This window comes from Thunnus albacares, chromosome 8 (assembly GCF_914725855.1).
Source record: "Thunnus albacares chromosome 8, fThuAlb1.1, whole genome shotgun sequence".
In the NCBI taxonomy this organism is placed as follows: Eukaryota; Metazoa; Chordata; class Actinopteri; order Scombriformes; family Scombridae; genus Thunnus; species Thunnus albacares.
The window spans coordinates 19,933,600-19,951,485 of record NC_058113.1 but is presented as its reverse complement, the minus strand read 5'-3'; the positions used below and the strand labels follow the sequence as shown (position 1 = coordinate 19,951,485).

Genomic DNA, 17,886 nt, shown 5'->3' with positions numbered 1-17,886 from the left:
GCAGGCTTTGCCATAATGAAGATCAAGGCAACGGGAAAAGGGAATTATACTTTATTTTGTCAGTCAGTATTATGAATTCTTGCACTGAGTATCTTGAGATATTAGTTGAGTTTGTGGATTGACACGGGGTATGGGATTAAACACATACTTTCTTCTGTGTGTGTGTGTGTGTGTTTGTGTGTGTGCGTGTCAGAGCTTGCTGAATGTGATCCTTGGTGGAGTCTCAGGCTGGAGGATGATGGTGTATTTGGTTTTGATGTCTTCTGAGGATGGCACACTGAGATGGAAGCTCAGCAGGATCTAGAGAGAGAGAGAGAGAGAGAGAGAGGGAGGGGGGATAAAGGGACGCAGGGGAGAGGAGGTGATGGAGGCGTGAAGGCAGAAGGGAAGAGAAGGAGCAGAACACATGTCATGCTACTCAGCAGACGGAGGTTAAAAGATAGGTTCGAGTTTTTTCAAGCCTGTCTTACTACAATACTGACATGCTATTATGTACATAAAAATAGGTCTTTTCTCTATAATAATTCCTCCTCTCCATACGCACTGTGAAGCTATTGTCTCTGAGCATGACTACACAGTAAGAAATGGGGGGGGCTAAAAGCCACAGCCCTCGTTCTGTGCCAAGTTCAACTAATATGACGCAATAGTCTCTGTTAGCTAAATTGAGTCAGTACCTTCTAAAGTTAGAGCCTGTTTAGAACCAAATTCCCTCTTTGTTTCTGCGGACTTACGTTCCTCACTGAGCTGTGGTGGAGGGATACATTCTGCAAGTGGCACGTAAACAAGTGGCAACAACCACAGCATGAAATTGAAGCCAATGTGGAAGTCCCTTAAAGTGCAATACCACTGAAGGTCACTAGATGCTGTCTCCAAAAAGTCCCTGGTTCCAACTCAAAAAGTGTCAACTTCTCTCATGAAATACTAACTCAGTTCATTTTTTCAATGGGTCATTATGGTCTTAATCTCTAAATTCAGGCTCTCCAATGGGTGTGCTGGTGATCATTTTGGAAGTTATCGCTCCGTTAATAAGGTAAAAGACAAATAGTAGCTTTGATGTCTGCTTTTTGGACACTGACCGACAGTTTGCTCTCCAGCTCCGGGAGACGCTCTGAGTCGGACTATTGTCACAATATTTCGGTAAGTTTAATGTAACTTGATAACAATACCTGCCCTGTTCGTTAGCTAAGCTTAGCACAGGTCTGCACTGCTCAGTGTTTCCAGTAAGTTAGCTTTAGCTTCGGTCCACTGTGTGTTTCCAGAGCGTGAAAGGAGACACTTTGCACTCTTTATTTGGATGGTCCTGGCTCCAAGTGGAAAAGATGACTAAGAACCAACTCTGGGCTTCAAACTGGCTCCAATGCAAAGCAATGGGTGACGTCAAGCCTTGCTAGTTTAATCTTTATATACAGTCCATGCGCGTAAGTCTGTTGACGTTATCCAGCTTTTACTACTCAAGACGTGCTACTTGAAGTTTTTTTTTTTTTTTTTTGCTGATTTGATAGCTGGAGTAGTTTTAGCAGCAGTGTTTTTGGACACTAATATTTTGGTAACAACCTGCTCAAACTCTTTGAGTCCAGACCACCTCCACTTGTTCCTGCCTTTGCACCTGACATGGAATAGGCTATGGTTTGCCTCTGTGGTTATCTGGTGTGGTCTGAAAGAAACAAGCGATGGGAAAAATGCGTTCCAGAGATTTTCTTTGAGAGATACTGAAAGAAATCCCGAGTTGTGGCTAATAGCTGTCAAAATTGCGATGCCTCGGTAGAAGAGGGGCTGCAAAAAAATGTCACCAGTTGAGCTCAAGCATCAATAAATACAAAGTATGTGGTTCACTCTGTAAAATGTGACTAAAAAGCCAGTTCCGGCAGTAAATCCACACGTGACTATTAGAATGTATCCCTCCCCCAAAAGCTTGGCAAGGAAAAAGGGAATTTTGTGCTAAACAAGTTGCAACTTGCAACTGGAACATAACAACTTGATTTAGCTAAGATAAACTACTGAAGCATCATATTATCATAACCTTAACTTTGGAATGAGGGCTGTGGATTTTGGCCCCCATTTCATACAGTGTCGTCACGTTTTGAGAGAAAAGCTTCAGGGTCAGTATGAAGAGTACAAATTGGTACAGCAATCAAGAGCCATTTCCATGTACATAATAGCACGTCAGTATTGTACTTTGACAGGCTTGAAAAAATCCGAAACCTGTCAAAACTTCTCTTGTCAGTCTTTCCTTTCTTATAACTCAATCACATCCTTTCTCTCCGACCCTATTATCATCTTTCCTCACTCGTTCCTCTTTCTGCTGTCACTCACATGCATGAGGAAGAGCTGCATCTCATTCTCAGCAATCCTCCTCCCGATACACTGCCTCGCTCCGAACCCAAACGCTAGAGAGCGAAACGCTGACCCTTCTCCTTTCTGGTCCTCTTCTCTTCTGCTGTGCCAGCGGCCAGGGTCAAAGCGCTGTGGATCCTCAAACACCTCCACGCTCCTCCCCAGGGGGTAAAGACAGGCCTGGACTATCGTCTGAGGAGAGACACACTGAAGTCAGCTATAGCACTGAATGTTTTTGTGTGCAGATATGAGTTCATGTGAGAATTTGGAAGAGAATAAGGCAGGGAGTCACACTGTGATCACTCACCCCGGCAGGTATGTGGTAATTCTGAAGAACGATATCTCTGTTTGGACACCGCTGCACTGTGATTCCCACTGGGTATAACCTGACACACAACAATAGTGAAAAACACTCACACTAACACATTCATAGATGTTAAATTTGACTTCTCACTCAATTCTCAACACAAACTCACAACAGACTCCCAGACAGCTGTTCCCTTGCTCTTGATCTGAGGGAGACATTTGTTTTTTTGCCTCTTACATCCATCACCTTTTCTAATGACTGTTTTGGTGACACAGGGGATTTTTGGCTTCAGGTTAAAAGACAGTTGCATGTACAGTATGTATGGCTTGCAGATTTCATTAAAAGAGAGCCTACACAAAGACTTTGGCTTCTTTGGAGAACAGAATAGTTTGGATGGTTAGGAGTGTGTGCTTCGTGGATCTGCAGATGCAAGCCTGGATTACATACAGGTCAACACCTCCAAATGCCCCAGGTTCACTATGTGTCAGTTTTTAGTAATTAGATTAATTACATTTTTTTGGGGGGGGGGGGGATTGCAACACTAAAAGTACAACATCAGCTGAATCCTGCATTGCTACACAATCTTTAGGCCCTATCTTGTTGTGTCAAAATTTACTTTTGAAATCTTGATTATTTGAAGCATGAACATTCATTCCTGACCTTGGAAATAGTAGTTTGACAAAACATACCCAACTCAAGGTCCACTTGCATACTTTTTCCAGAGCCTTCGACCATATCTAATGGCCTTCATCAACGGACGATGTGTACTAACTGGAAATGTGTTGGTATGGGAGCTAAGTTGTTATGTCAATCTTGCCCAGATGTAATGTCTTGAAAGGCTATGGATGAAATCACAATCACGACTGAGCTCACATCACAACTAATAACTGAGCATGATGAAGGCCTTGTGATATGGTTAAAAGGTCAGGGAAAAAAATACAACCTCTACAGAACAAACTTAAGTCAACATGGATGAGAAGTCCTAAAAGTGCTATGGATGAAATCGCAACCATCTACAAAACAACTGAGCAAATTCCATCTGCTGATGGAGACCATATGATGCGGTCGAAAGTCCTGGAAAAAGCTAGTAAGTTGACCTTGAGTTATAATTTTTTTTGTCAAATTTAATATTTTGCTGTGCTTACATGGTGCATGTTGCTAAATAAAGTTGTGTCTAATAAAATTACAACCTACAGAAAACATTTCTTAAGAGTGTCCATGTCTGAAGATACAGAAAACCCGCAGCCATGTAGTGCTGATTTTAAGGAAACTGTCATCCATAGCACAACGTGTGTTGTGTAGTTGATGGGAACTTGGAGGCGACAGGGGTAAACACAATGCAGAGATGGTGAAGTGAAGTGTATGTGGGTTTTCGACTGGGCCCCACAAACAGGTTGATCAGGCCATGCGCAGATTGATCTGTCTTGTGCTTTGTGTACCTCAGAATCTCCTTGATTGTGCCTTTCAGTAGTGGCGCCCCCTGCAGGGCTTTGTGAGGGTCACCACCAGCCTGTGCCCATGATGCCCTCACCTGCTGCCTCACACTCTCCTGCACCTCGGGGTTGCGGCCTAGCTCAAACAGAGCAAACTGCAGGGGCACTGCTGTCTGCAGAGAGGATGGGATGAGAGGTGACACTGAATCAGTTAGTGTGAGGTATAAAGACGCAGGCTAAAAAAGACACAAACACACACACGCGCACGCGCGCGCGCGCACCGTGTCGACTCCTCCAGCCATCAGCTCAGTGATGTTAGCTTTGATGAGGTCCAAAGATAGCTGCCCTTTCTCCATGAGTTGGCCCAGAACGCCAGGGTACTGGCCTCCAGCTGCCCCATCCTCAGACCCTCGACCCTGGGAGGATGACAGGCGCTGGTACCCCCTCTGGATCCTTGCCTCAGCTGGAAGACCAGGACAGAATGACAGAGGCAAGTGTGATAGGAAAAGTGGAAGGAAGGAACACATTGTAAATGCTTACAGAGAGTAAGATGAACCAGAAATATAGACCAAATTATTCTTATTCTATCCCATGAAGCTCATCCTACCGTGGCTGAAGATGTGGTCCCATGCAGTGGCATGCTGTGTCCACAGGGGAGCGCCGATGCGCAGCAGCAGGCGAGGGGGCAGGTAGAGAAGAGGAGTGGTGGTTGCCAGCATTCTCTCCACGGCCCAGATGAACTTCTGAGACTCCAGGGAGGGAGACGAGGAGAAGAGGCCCATACGCTCCCCGTAGAGCACGTGGCCGCTAGCTACAGGCGGGGGAGGGAAGGTTGAGGGGTAGGGGATGCGTAGGTGGATGAGTGTTAGAGATAACTGAGATGTTTCAAGGTGAACAAATTTAAACCAACTTGAAAAAAAGGACAAAGCTAAAACAAGAAGGCTGTTTTAGAAAATAAAGGCTTGACTGATTACTGAACTTATAGATTGACAATTTTTAAAACATCCTGACTCATATTTTCATGTTTTAAAATTAAGCTATGAAGGATTACTTGGCCCTCCACGAGTTGAACTGTGCTTTGTGAGTTTATGAATCTCCTGCAGAAACTGAATACACTTTAAGAACCCCAAAAAGAAAAACTAGAAAAATAAATTTCTTTCTGTGAGAGCAGAAATCCAACCCAAGACACAGAACAAATCTGGTTTCTGAGTGCATACAGTGTCTCAGAGGAACCGTCTCTCCTCCACCCAACGTCGATCTCTATTAGACAAGCTCGTGTTATATTAACAACACATCAGCGACTGGAATAGAGTTTGTTGCTGGTCTATTCCTACCCCAGCTTAGCACCTAGCTTCGTGTGCTGTGGTCCATTAAGAGCAGGCCAGCATGACTCAACATAATCACTCTCTCTCCCTCTCTCTCTCTCTCTCTCTCTCTCTCTCTCTCTCTCTCATACACACACACACAGATGCATAAAAGTGTACAGCACACTGAGTCACACAAGCATTCACACTTGTGAATGTGGCACGTTGCAGATAAGAACATGAAAGGATCAGACCTGGTGAAAGAATGCCGGAGCTTTCATGATCTTTGTTGGTGTTTCTATTTTTAAAGGTGCATGTTATCCTTGACCAGCTACATCTGTAATATGTTAACAACAGATATGCCCGAGGTTAAAATGAGGTTTGGTTTCCATGAGGTGAGAATATTTTTAAATGAAAACAGAGGGAGAGAGAGGGAAAGCAGTGAGCAGGGGGAGAGGGTTTTTTTTTTTTTTTTTGAATTTTGAAAAGGTGACGTTCCTGCAGATTGTATAATTCTACTGACGTGAGAGGCTGTCGCAGCCTACGTCAGCGTTTGTGACTCAACCCAAAGAGCCGACAGTTTGGCTGAATGAAAGCCTGTCAAAAAAGAGAGGTGACATTAGCTCAAGGTCAATCCCTGCTGGATAAAATGGAGACGTGAGAGTTAGGAAGTAGAATCTTCCCATCGGATACCCATCCTTCTTGAAGGTTTGATACCTTTAACACCTGTCTACACTTAACTTACTTTCCTTGGATAGAAATAGAGCCAGAATTCTAAGTAACAAAGTCACACATAAATACACACATAAAGAAACCAGAGGCCACAAATCACTGGAAATGATGACCTCTGACCTTCCAGTGCGAAGCGGAAGAGGTCAGGACTTGGATCGATGGTCAAACTGCGTCTCCCCTCCTCTCCTCTCCCTTCCCTCTCCACTCTGTCCCGCAGCATGCGAGAAAAATCCCTCGACACCTCATCAAGAAGGGGTAGAAAGCGCTTTACGGCTGCACTCATCATCACCTCCTTGTTGAGCAGCAGACGGTCGGCTCGCCACTCCTCACCGTTCCTGCAAAGAAAAGATTTTGGAGCGAGGCATTTAAGAAGCTGCTGAGCTTCAAATCAACCCTGCTCAGTCATTGTGAAGCAAAGAAAAGGGATTGGAAGGAGAATACCTTTTTTGAAGCAGATGTGCTGTTCTTTAACTGAAATATTATGCATATAAAGGTATAAATGTTTTGAAAGCTATATAAATACCAGTAGTGCTTTTTAAAGATGAAACAGTTACTTGGTTACATATGGTAAAAGCATCCTGATTGAGACCATTTTCTGCAGTCCATGCCCACTTAATTTATACTCCCAAATGTGTTTTTTCTTTGAAGGAGAAGAAATTCAAAGCAGAACTTTGCTTCTGACCTTGTTGGGATTAAAACTAACTAATTAAAACCTAACTTTTGCCTTTTGTTGCAAACATAGTTGCATAAAGCACTCCAACAAACATTTGCTTCAGTGAGAGCTGAATCATTGACTTTTTGAAAGCTCTCAAAGAACTTATGTGTAGGATTTAAAATGTTCTGTTTGGCTCCCTCCCTGCGGTGGTGTCAAAAGAGGCATTTTTTTCCCCTCCACTCAAAAATGTGTTTTTCTTCTTGTTCCTGCAGTTTGATGTTTGAGCTTCATTTTACATTCATCTGCTGAAAGTGGAAAGTTTCTCTGTGTTCACTGACATCACGACTAGTTTGGAAGCTAATCCTGATCCAATTGTCAACTTACACGAGTGTGATGTGGAAACTCGGAGCTTCCCAGTGCACTGAGAATGTATTTTTCAGTGAAGTAGGAGACATCTTCCTGTACAGCAGTACAATTTTTGTAATGAAATATATTTGCATATTCATAGATTCTGGATGTTTTAACAAGGGACAAGAATGTCATTTTGAGAATTTCTAACTAGACAACTGAACTTTTAAATGGAAAAACCATATCAGACCCAAATTATTATTCAAAGAAGCGAATCTCCATGTCTGGAGGGGATCTTTAAATTTATTTTTAATTTAACCAGATACGTCCCACTGAGGTCAGAAAACTCTTGCAAGGGAGACGATGCCAGGACACCAGCATAAAAAGTTTTAAACAGGACACTACAACATCAGGCAGATAATGACACAAATAGGAAAAATACTTATAAAAACATAATAACTTAATGTTATTAAGCTTAAAATAAGCTGAGAACAGAGAATTTTATGAATAAATAACAATGTTAAGAAGGCTAAAATGAGCTTAAAAAAACAGACTGTAAGAAGTTTTGTGAATTTCTGTGTGCAAATCAGGATTTTATGACAGTTGTGGGGGTTGTTTGCTCATCCTTACAGGCCACTGTCAATGAAATCTGACCAAAGCACGCCTACGCAGTCATGATGAAGCAGTTTTTGAGTGTTAAACACTTGTTCAGCAACACCTACGGATGTTTTTATTTTCAAACTTCAAACTTTGAGCTTTGCTTATTTAGTGATGAAGGCATGCCAAGTTTACAGAAGGTTTTTAAAAGCTACAGTATAAAGAATAAGTCTGAACACTTTCCACGTGTATACAGGTGCGGTACTGACTTGAGGAAGATGCCCTTGCTGTGCTGCCGTATCTCTCGGTGTGTGGCCCAGGGCTGCAGGATCATCCGCCGGGGATGGAGGCCCTCTGAGCGGTACAGCTCACTGATGTCAGATGGCAATATGATATTCACATTGCTTAGGCCGCCCACATGCTCCCTTCACACACACAAACACATACATAATCAAAAACATTTATAACTGCTGAACATGCATATTTAAAAACATTGATGTCACAACACTTTCGCTCTTCATTCTTGTGTCTACGCCTATTCCCAATATGCATCCTTGTATCTTTTTAAACATTTAGGCTCATGACACCATTCCTCTATCTTCCTGCTACCTGTAGATGGGGCCGAGAGTGTTGAAGGTATTCTCCATGTGCTTGTGGAGCAGCCGGAAACGATCTTCTCTCCAGAACTTCACCAGGTTGACCCAGCCGTTCCTCCCTGTGTGAGGGATCTCCTCAAAGCTCCGTACCCGTCCATCCACACCCTTCTTTCTAACACCTGTACCCTCTTTTCTCCCTTCCACCTTCCCATCTACCACTGTTCTTGCTGCAGTCATACAAAGAGCCCTTTGTGATGCGACACCACACAGCATATTTCTGGACCTACAGGTGCCCTGCACTCTGACACACACGGTCCCTTGGATGGACATGCTCCTCATGGTCCAAACAACTGTGTGTCTGTCAGTTTCATCCGGAGCTTGTTGTCGTTCTCTCTGCAGGACTGATTATTTCCCTCCTCCATTCCCAGCCCAATATCCTTGAAAGTGCTCTGTCACTCTAATGAACTGACAGGAGGTGATGAATTATGGATCTGAAGGTGCAGAGTTCAAGAGAATCACAACAGAGCCAAAATGTCAGGTTGAACCAAAACACACACACATTGCGTAAAATATCAAAAAGACAGAGTGAGTCCAGCTGGCCAAAGACGTCTTTATTACAAGTTTTACTTGCAGCTATTTCACAAAAAAACAAAAATCAAATTTTTGGCCTTTTCTTTATGTTGTATAAAAAGCATTAGACTAGTTACACACCAATTTACACAAGAAACTAACAGCTTAACAACATTTGGCTCATGTACTGTACACACAGGTGATAAATTATTTACAAAGAAACAGCTAAACAATTTTCTCAGTTAATCATAAATATATATATATATATAAAAAATATTGTTTGTTATTTCATTACTCATGTGAATGTGTTGCCCTGAGGTTCCTTACTTGTGTATAGATCACCCAGTTGGATCTATATCATTTAAATAATTGAGTCAGCTCTGTAAACAGAGACTAGTAGCTACAGTACTTTCTATTAGAGCTGCAACTAACAATTATTTTCATTAATCTATTTTCTTGATTAATCGATTAATCATTTTCCCAGAGTCAAAGGTGATATCTGTTTCACCTCTCTTTCAGCATGCCTGATAAAGAAGAGCATTAAATCATCATATTTGAGAGACTGAAACCAGCAGTTTTTGGGAATTTTTTCTTAAAACTTTACTAAAACGATTAATCGACTGTCAAAATAGCTGCCAATAAATTTTCTGTCCATCAACGAATCGATTAATCGACTAATCGTTGCAGCTCTACTATCTATCATAATATACAACAGTGTCTTAGTGAAGCATCACCATAACAAGCTTCCCTATGTTCAGCTTGTAGCAACAGATTGTGCAACATGTAATACTGTAATACAGTTATTAAAATGTAATACAACAGTAATCTACATGGGATGGAAATATGCTTTCACAGAAAATGTAAAAACCTTAAATTAATTACATGAACAAAAGTGTTTGATATGTTTTTAAATGACTGAATTAAATACAGTCTGTGGAAATACCTCGTTATTTACCTAATTGCATCATCAAGTTCAATATAAAAAATATAACTCCACTTGTGAAGTAACTTTCATTGACTGGTGGTTAATAAACTTATTATCTGTGAAGTTGGTACATTAACAAGTTTGATCACATTACAACTTAACTTAAATGATCTTTTCAGTTCATTTTAAACAAATTATTCAATTATCTGGTATTTAAACATTATTATTGCTACACAAAAGACAAAAAATAAGCATAAAACAAAAGTCTGAAGGACATGGTTTAATTGTCACAACAGCAATTATTGAACTAAAGTCTCTATATTGATTTCCAATGCACAGTCTGTGTGTGAGCAGCAATCATTTACAGTATAAGGGTGTTTCCCTGCTGTTCTCCTGCAGTTCTTTTTTAAACTAACCCATTCAGAAGGCGGCATACTAATCGGCCCTGTGATCATATATTGATCACATGACTTTACAAGAGTGCCCTCTAGCCAGTGTGGGAGTGGGCGTCTTGCTGTGTTTCCTTCCTGTGAGCGCCGCTGTGTTGAAGTTGAGGCCTTGAAAAGCTTGCAGCAGGTTGAAGCCGTCGTCCTTGGTCTTGTTTTCAGGGTGAATGATCTTTGACAGCTCGCGGGGGAGCGACACTTTGCCTCCAACAGACCTCAGGTGGTTTGAGTCCGTGGAGTTCTTAATTATGCAAAAACAGGAAGAAGCAGAAGATTAAAAGGCTGAACATATAACACAAAAAAACAACATAATTTTTTCAGTTGATATATTATTGCTCATGTAAATATGCATATTAATAAACTTACATACATGGAGCACAAACAGGAATAGACTTATAAAAATGTGATTGTTTTATTTTAGAAAATGTCAAAATACAAGAGATTTCTTGAAAAAGGAGAGCATACCATGAAGGCTGCACAATGCTCTAAATAGGTTATCTTATCACAGTAATAGAAAGTATTTATAAGTTCCTGCTGATCTGCTTTGGGGCCTGCATCAAAATGCGCATGTTGATAGAAAATTATGCTAATTTCTGAAAGAACTATATAAATTATGATCTTCGTACACAAATGCAGTGGAATTATAGTAACAAAAAGAGGAACTTTGGCACTAAAAAGACTGTAACGTTGAAAGATATCTACTTGATTTGATTCATTTGGACAGCTGAAGCTTCATATTAGCTTCAGATAAACTTTTAAATACATTTTTGCACAGAAGGAGGCTTGTGGATTTTGTCCCCCATCACTTACATTGTAAGTGCATTATGAAGGGATCTTCTAATGGCCTGTATGAACAGGAGGAATGATTATGGCAAGAAAATTCAATTTCAATGTTCATTTGGGCACCCGGCTGTTGTTTTAAGACAGACTTGAAAAACTGTGAACCCATCCTTTAAAGGATCAAGTAGCATTATTTATCGTCTGCAGGACAGTTAAGAGTTGGTATTTGTATGTTTAATTTGGTTAAAATCAGTACAGAAACCATGGAAATTTATTTTCAAATAGGCCATGCATACAAGAATCTGGCAACCAGTTAAGTAAAGAATACCATGAAACAAATGAATAGCTTTTTCATGGTCATTCAAATATGTTAAATTTGAAATTTGCAGAAAAATGTTCTGCAACAAAAATTAAAATAGTGGAAAATCTGTGTATTTGCAAATGGACATGGCTATATTAATGCTGTAGATATATGTTGGACCATTGCCTAACTCTAATTTCACTGAAATCTCTTGAGTAGTTTTTTGAGATATCCCACTAACTAACACAAGTGCTCACACAGACCTCAGACAGACGATATTTTCTCCTGAAGTGAGATCTCATAGCTGCTCTCTCTGCATTCTTCTGAGCATTCATCGCTTCCCGCAGCTTTCTGTAAACACAGCAAGCAAATATAAATACACCTGACACACTGCAGGCAAAATTCAATTAATGTAATATCTCTGTCACACATGCTGTCACGCTACAGGTGACTTCAATTAACTGGATTCATTTTCGCTTCCTGCTCTAATGAAAGCAAACTGGAGCAGATGAGAAGATTACAAAATGTCATATTTAAAGCATGTGTTGATTTCATTGAGCTTTTGCTTCACATGTGAAAAATTGATCTTTTCATCCTCTGCATCTGGTTAAAACTTTATTTCACATGCAAAGAGACTTTTTCCTGTTTCCTCCTAGGAATTATAAAAATCCACATGCTGTGTTTCTATGAAGGGTGTCCACTTGCCTCTCCTTCTCCAAGTCTGCCTGGTAGGAGCGAATCACTGATGCGTCTTTGGTGTGTGCAGATTGGAGAGGAGGGGTCCTCTTCAACCTGTTGCATCCTCCTCTTCCTCCCCCACCTCTGCCCCGATGGTTCCTGCGTTTGGCACACAACCTCCTCTCCTTCACCCCCGTCACACAGGCGGTCAGCTTCCTGACAGGCCTCCTCAGCGACTTTTTTACTCTCACAACTGACTCCATGATGAGCTCTAAGGACAGAAGTAAACGCCCGCACTCCTACTTTTTTGACAGATGATGGGTTAATATGTGATGGTTTTCTCCCTCGCTCATGTTGTGTTGCTCTGACAGGACAAACTCAGGACACACGCAGACTCAGGTCCTGTGGCGGCAATAACTCAGCTTGAGGCCTGTCAAGGACAAGGACAGCAGTCAGACGAGGCTCAGACACGCAGTCTTAGTAAGCACATACTGCTTCATCCACACCTGCTTAACCCTTACATATTGCTTGCGTCAAATTTGACCCATTTTTACATTTGAGAGCAGTAAAAAAACATCCTGAACACTGTGTCCTTTTAGCCTGATAAGTTAATTTTATGACTTTTACCAAGTTACACAGAAATATTTCAACTTTAATTTATTTTTATGCAGCTGATACAAAATTTTGTACATAAATGGGTGCTCTGGTTTAAAAGTGACTTAAAAAATTAGCATTCAAAAATGGTAATGCTTTATTTACATTCAAAGGACTCATTATGGCTGTTTTAGGTAACATATGACCATGATGCAGTATGATTATGACTGTTTTTTCTTCCTAAACACATAGTGTAAAGAATACGCTCTCTCTGCTCTCTGAAAGCTTAATAAAGGGTTAATCACCCATTTATTTATGACTGATGATATATTTATGAGTGAAAAATAGATTTGTTGAGAAATTTGATATAGAGGCTCAAGGATACTGTAGAGGGCCAGAATATGAACCGTATATGAGGGTTAAAAAGGTTGCATAAACAGATAAAGTGTTTGTCCTCTACATTGATACCCACAGAGAAAAAGGAAGTAACGAGAGAAAGGTGGAAACCACACAAGCATAAAAAATGAGAAAATGTCACACTCAAACATTTTGGACAGCATATTTTTCAGATCATTGGTCACAATTCATCTATACACAAAATTAACTGGGAGATGTTTTAGCGTTGTTTTCCAGTGAGGAATTTTCTTACCCATGCAGGTGGCCACAGTTGGCAGAAGGCTCACAGCGTAAAATCCAAATAAAGCTCCAGCCAGATGGCCTCCAGACAATCCCACAACGTTTCAGAATAAACCAGAGAAAACAAGAGGAAACAACAAGACTCTCCACAACATGATGTCTTGCGTGCTCCTTTGTCCCGACCGTTCGTTCTTCTGAGGATTCACTCAAAGTTTCAGTCTTTGATTCTTCTGTTTTCCCTCCTCCAGACTCTCTCCACTCTTCACCAACCCCAACTCTCCGATACAGATTATGACTTAAAGGACTTAATGAGGAGAATCTCGTTAGCTGTGGCAGGGAATGCACCCAATGACTCACGTGTTTGTGATGAGGATTTAGACACTAGCTGATGTCATGCTGAGTGACACACGCATGCATAACACAGGCCTGACATCAGCATTGTTCCTATGTTCAGTCTTGTTTGTGCACATATAATGCTGCATTATTTGCATTTTGTTGTATTTATTTAGGAGCAGCAGAGTGTTAGAGAACAGTGGGTATAAAGGTGACAAAGGAAGTAGCAGGTGCATGGTATTCAAAGTCGGCCAAGTGGGCTTTGAGGAAGCCATGCAGCTGGATTTTTCAGAACACCTTACAAGACCATAAGCAGTGGAGATGAAGAGATGAGCACAGATGTGGAAAGAGGAAATGAAACAAAGAGACAACTGTCACTGTCCCGAGACAGCAGTGTTTGTGTTGTTGGGAGATAAAAGATTGTTAATAACTGGACAAAAAAGAGAACTGTTAAAGAAAAGGGTTTTTTTCCCCGTCACTTACATTGAAAGTGCATTATGAAGGGATCTTCTAATGCAGTGGTTCCCAACCTGGGGGTCAGGACCCTCACAAAGGGTCACTGGATTAAACAAAGGAGTTGTGAGATGATAGAACAGGATAGGATACAGAAAAAAACATATTTTGGACTCACAAAACTTTGATTTTCTTTTAAGCTTTCTTCTAATTTTTGCTTTATTTCTTGTGGATTTCTGTATTTTACCTCATGAAGCATCTAAAAGTGTAATCAAAACAAATCTTCTGTCTAGAGCTGCAAGGTTAGTTGATTCATCTATTATTCCATTGAATAAGATTAATTAGCAACTATTTTGATAATTGAGTAATAATTTTACTCATTTTTGAGCAAAAATGAAAAAAAAAACTGGTTTCAGCTTCTCAAATGTGATGATTTATTGCTTTCCTTTGTTGAACATGATAAACTGAATATTTTTGGGTGTTGGACTGTTGACAAAATCAGACATTTGAGAATGTAATCTTGGACTGTGGGGAACTTTAGTGGATATTTTTCACTATTTTCTGACATTTTATGGACAAAACAATTAACTGATGAATCAAGACAATAATCTAAACTGGCAGACAACGCAACATGTGACGAGGGGTCCCAGGTAGACTTCGCTTTATTTTAAGGGGTCACAGGCCAAAAATGTTGGCAACCACTGTTCTAATGTGTATGAACAGGAAGAATGATTACAACAAGAAAATCATGTGTCAATATTCATCTGACTGTTGTTTAAGGACAGACTTGAAAAATTGTAAACCTGTCCCTTAAAGAGGAGGTGACAGAGTGAAGTAACCCTCACCACTAACAACAACAACTCCCTCAGCAAACAAAAACAATGTCAATGCTGTGGTTTGGTGAAAGATTCACAGTGTTCAGCTGCAACAGTGTCACTCCAGAAGTGCTCATTAAATCTCTTAAGGATGTTTCCTGCAGTCTGAATTGTGAACCCCATGAATGATCAGATAACTGTGACAAAGACCTCAGTCCTCAAAGTCCTCAGAATCTGCTGCAGCATTCCTCCTGACTTCATCTTGGCACATTTCAATGTTTGAATGTCTTTGAATGACTCTCTATGGTGACCTTTGGGCTCTACAGCCTACTCTAATGCCCTATTTGGCTTTGACAGCACACACACACTGACATTCAGGCCTTCACACCACTTTACTGAACCCATTTAAAATCCCTTGTAACCTCCTATTCTGTCCCCTCTACTGTCCGGTACCTCGGTTTCTGACAGGTGAGGATGGTTTAATGCTTTAACAAGATCACCACGAGAGGCCACACCTCCCTGAGCTCATGTTCAGTGACAGATCGGGGATCAGTTTACTGCCCGAAGTGCAGGAGTGTACCGCTTAAAGGAGAAAGGCTGAAGTGATCGTGTGTCAGCAGTTCTTCACAGACACATAACTGAATCTACATCGGAAATATCTCTGTTTATTACATGACGCAAACCTGGCTTTTTGTGAAGAAACTGCACAAAACAAGAAATTAACAACAAAAATCGTTCACTTTGTCAAATGTACAGAGCGGAGTTCAGGTTTGTGTGTGAACCAGAGCTTCCGTGCAAGCCCAACAAAAAGAGCCACTTAAGGGATTCTCAGGAGGATCAGTGTTCAAAACGTGACATACAGTCAATGACACCCATGCATTAACACACACACGCACACACACACGCACACGCATGTTCTCATGCATGAACTCATAAGGGGCGTGCCTTCATTGGTAAGCACAAACAAAAGGTAAGCTGCATATAACACACACACACACACACGCACACAAATACAACAGTCAGAGATGGTGCAAGGTCACAGTCCAGTGAGGATTTCAGCATAAAAAGGACAACTGATGTTAGAGTGTTAAAGTTACCACGACACAACATGTGAGTACATGCAATCACACACGTGCTTACTGTGTGAGTATTACACAGCAACACACACACAGAAACACACACACATACAGGCACTGTGGACCACAACAGTGTACCACTAACAGGTACAAGCCATCAATAAAAATATTCTAGGTACCGTAAAAAATACATGACGGCAAATTCTGCTTAGCGAGGTGACAGAAGCTACATGCATATACATATTAATTTAATACTAAAAATACTAAATATACATCTCATCATAACAAATTAGCATAATGGCCTCAATACATATAAACAGTAGAAGTGATTGTTTTGAATAAAGTCAGTGTTGCCATCAAGGGATTAACTTCTTTGATATGTGAACATAAAATCTTTGAATATTTTGTATATTTATTTAAATTTTTACACCAGATTCCTCAAACATGAACGTTCACTCAGGCACACACAGCTAACTAGATAGAAACAGAAAGACTTTTTGTTATGATGATTTCAAATAAATAAAATTTCCTTCATTATAAATTAAATATAAATTGCTGGTCATATTATATCATACTCACATTTCCTTTTGTACACAATACTATCTAAATCTAGTCTGTACTAATTACACTCATGCATCATACTCTGGGTGATTCAGGTGTTTCTTTTTACACTGAATAACAAATCAGTGAATCTGGAAAATCAAGACTTACTATATTCATCTGTATTTTTACCTTGCAGAGAGCAGTACCTAAACTAGGAACACTACAACACTCGTGACTGAAGTGCAAAATGTATTATTGAGGATAGTTTTGGCATTGACATGGCCTTGGGGTTCCAAGGCTCCTTAAACATGCAAACAACTGTGTGTTAAAATCAACAAAGTCTCGTTAAACAACTCTTCAAGCCCTATTCAATGATGACCCCGACCACCTGGTTGCCTTGGTTGTTTGGACCCCAGGATACATGCTTTCAGATGCGGTTGTTGTGATGATTTCAAATAAACCAAAAGTCTTTTCCATTCAGGATCCTAATGAAAAATCTATTTCACCTGACCCATAATTTAATGTTATTTCTATTTAATATGCTATTAGTTGTTCTATTAGTTTCCAGTCGTTCTTTTTATTCTCAATCATAATTTGTTACCTCAAGTCTCAACATTTAAATACAGTAAAATTAATTTAACACATACCACAGTAATTGTTGGCGATAATTTTAAGCATAGTTGAAAATACCTGTTGATGTAATATTTAATGTATATACTGTATAGTGGAAAATCATATGTAACATGTTGGAATTTTTAGTTTTTTAAAATGGGTAAATGACACATTTATGTTATTAAGGCAGGAGTATAAAAAGCATTTATAGCAGTTAAATAAGTTCTGTATGGAGAAACAAGAAGTAAATTGCCTCAAGTTTACGCACATCCACTCACACAGACACTGACTGACTTTCCTTCAACAACTGTCTCCATACACGCATAGAGAGAGAAGAAGAGAGATATCTCTTTAGTTTAATATTAGCTTCATTCATTCACATTAACAGCCTAAAATTACTTTTAGCATAGCCAGGGAAGAAGACTATAAACAAACCTTCACTGATACTTCACTAATACATACATGTTATTACAGACAACCACCCACACAAACACACACATACACACTTTAGAAGTAAGGTCTCATTCAGTGAGACACACTGACGCTCAGCCTCTTCTCGGATGTGCCAAGGCTGAAGAGGAGAGCTAGCGAGCGCACACACTCGTTCAGCCTTGTGACCGTGCTCTCTGCTGAGCTACACTCAATCAAGATGCCAGAGGAGGGCTGAGAGTCAATGGCAGCACTATGTGAGGAGTGTGTGTGATCGTTATTTGGGTGATGAGCTGAGAGTCCTCAATCAAAACACGAGAACAGAAGAACTGAATTTATTAAACGACTAAAAAGAGTCACTCCATACAAAACGTTACAAAAAAACATCA

General features: G+C 40.4%; 2 protein-coding genes across 2 annotated transcripts; both read right to left on the bottom strand.

Moving 5' to 3' along the window:
• Nucleotides 1-35: 35 nt before the first annotated feature.
• Nucleotides 36-8,807, bottom strand: LOC122986943 (cytochrome P450 11B, mitochondrial). The gene is made up of 9 exons (XM_044358485.1): nt 8,320-8,807; nt 7,980-8,135; nt 6,231-6,445; nt 4,682-4,885; nt 4,356-4,537; nt 4,081-4,247; nt 2,642-2,720; nt 2,314-2,526; nt 36-300 (listed from the first exon to the last, which is right to left on the bottom strand). The coding sequence occupies exons 1-9, from the start codon at nt 8,643-8,645 to the stop codon at nt 190-192; spliced, it is 1,653 nt and encodes a 550-aa protein (XP_044214420.1). The 5' UTR covers nt 8,646-8,807; the 3' UTR covers nt 36-189.
• Nucleotides 8,808-8,902: 95 nt separating this feature from the next.
• Nucleotides 8,903-12,269, bottom strand: LOC122986945 (complexin-3-like). Its single transcript, XM_044358486.1, has 3 exons — nt 12,034-12,269; nt 11,592-11,679; nt 8,903-10,488 (listed from the first exon to the last, which is right to left on the bottom strand). Exons 1-3 carry the CDS (start codon nt 12,267-12,269, stop codon nt 10,264-10,266), a joined length of 549 nt encoding a protein of 182 aa, XP_044214421.1. The 3' UTR covers nt 8,903-10,263.
• Nucleotides 12,270-17,886: the final 5,617 nt, after the last annotated feature.

Excerpts from the sequence above, each read along its gene's own strand:
- LOC122986945 (XM_044358486.1), bottom strand. The coding sequence starts at position 12,269 with ATGGAGTCAGTTGTGAGAGTAAAAAAGTCGCTGAGGAGGCCTGTCAGG. Across the intron at positions 11,680-12,033 it reads GCAGACTTGGAGAAGGAGAG|AAAGCTGCGGGAAGCGATGA; the intron begins GCAAGTGGACAC and ends CTGTGTTTACAG. Across the intron at positions 10,489-11,591 it reads GAAAATATCGTCTGTCTGAG|AACTCCACGGACTCAAACCA; the intron begins GTCTGTGTGAGC and ends TGCATAATTAAG.
- LOC122986943 (XM_044358485.1), bottom strand. The coding sequence starts at position 8,645 with ATGAGGAGCATGTCCATCCAAGGGACCGTGTGTGTCAGAGTGCAGGGC. Across the intron at positions 8,136-8,319 it reads ACTCTCGGCCCCATCTACAG|GGAGCATGTGGGCGGCCTAA; the intron begins GTAGCAGGAAGA and ends GTGTGTGTGAAG. Across the intron at positions 6,446-7,979 it reads AGCAAGGGCATCTTCCTCAA|GAACGGTGAGGAGTGGCGAG; the intron begins GTCAGTACCGCA and ends TTTTCTTTGCAG.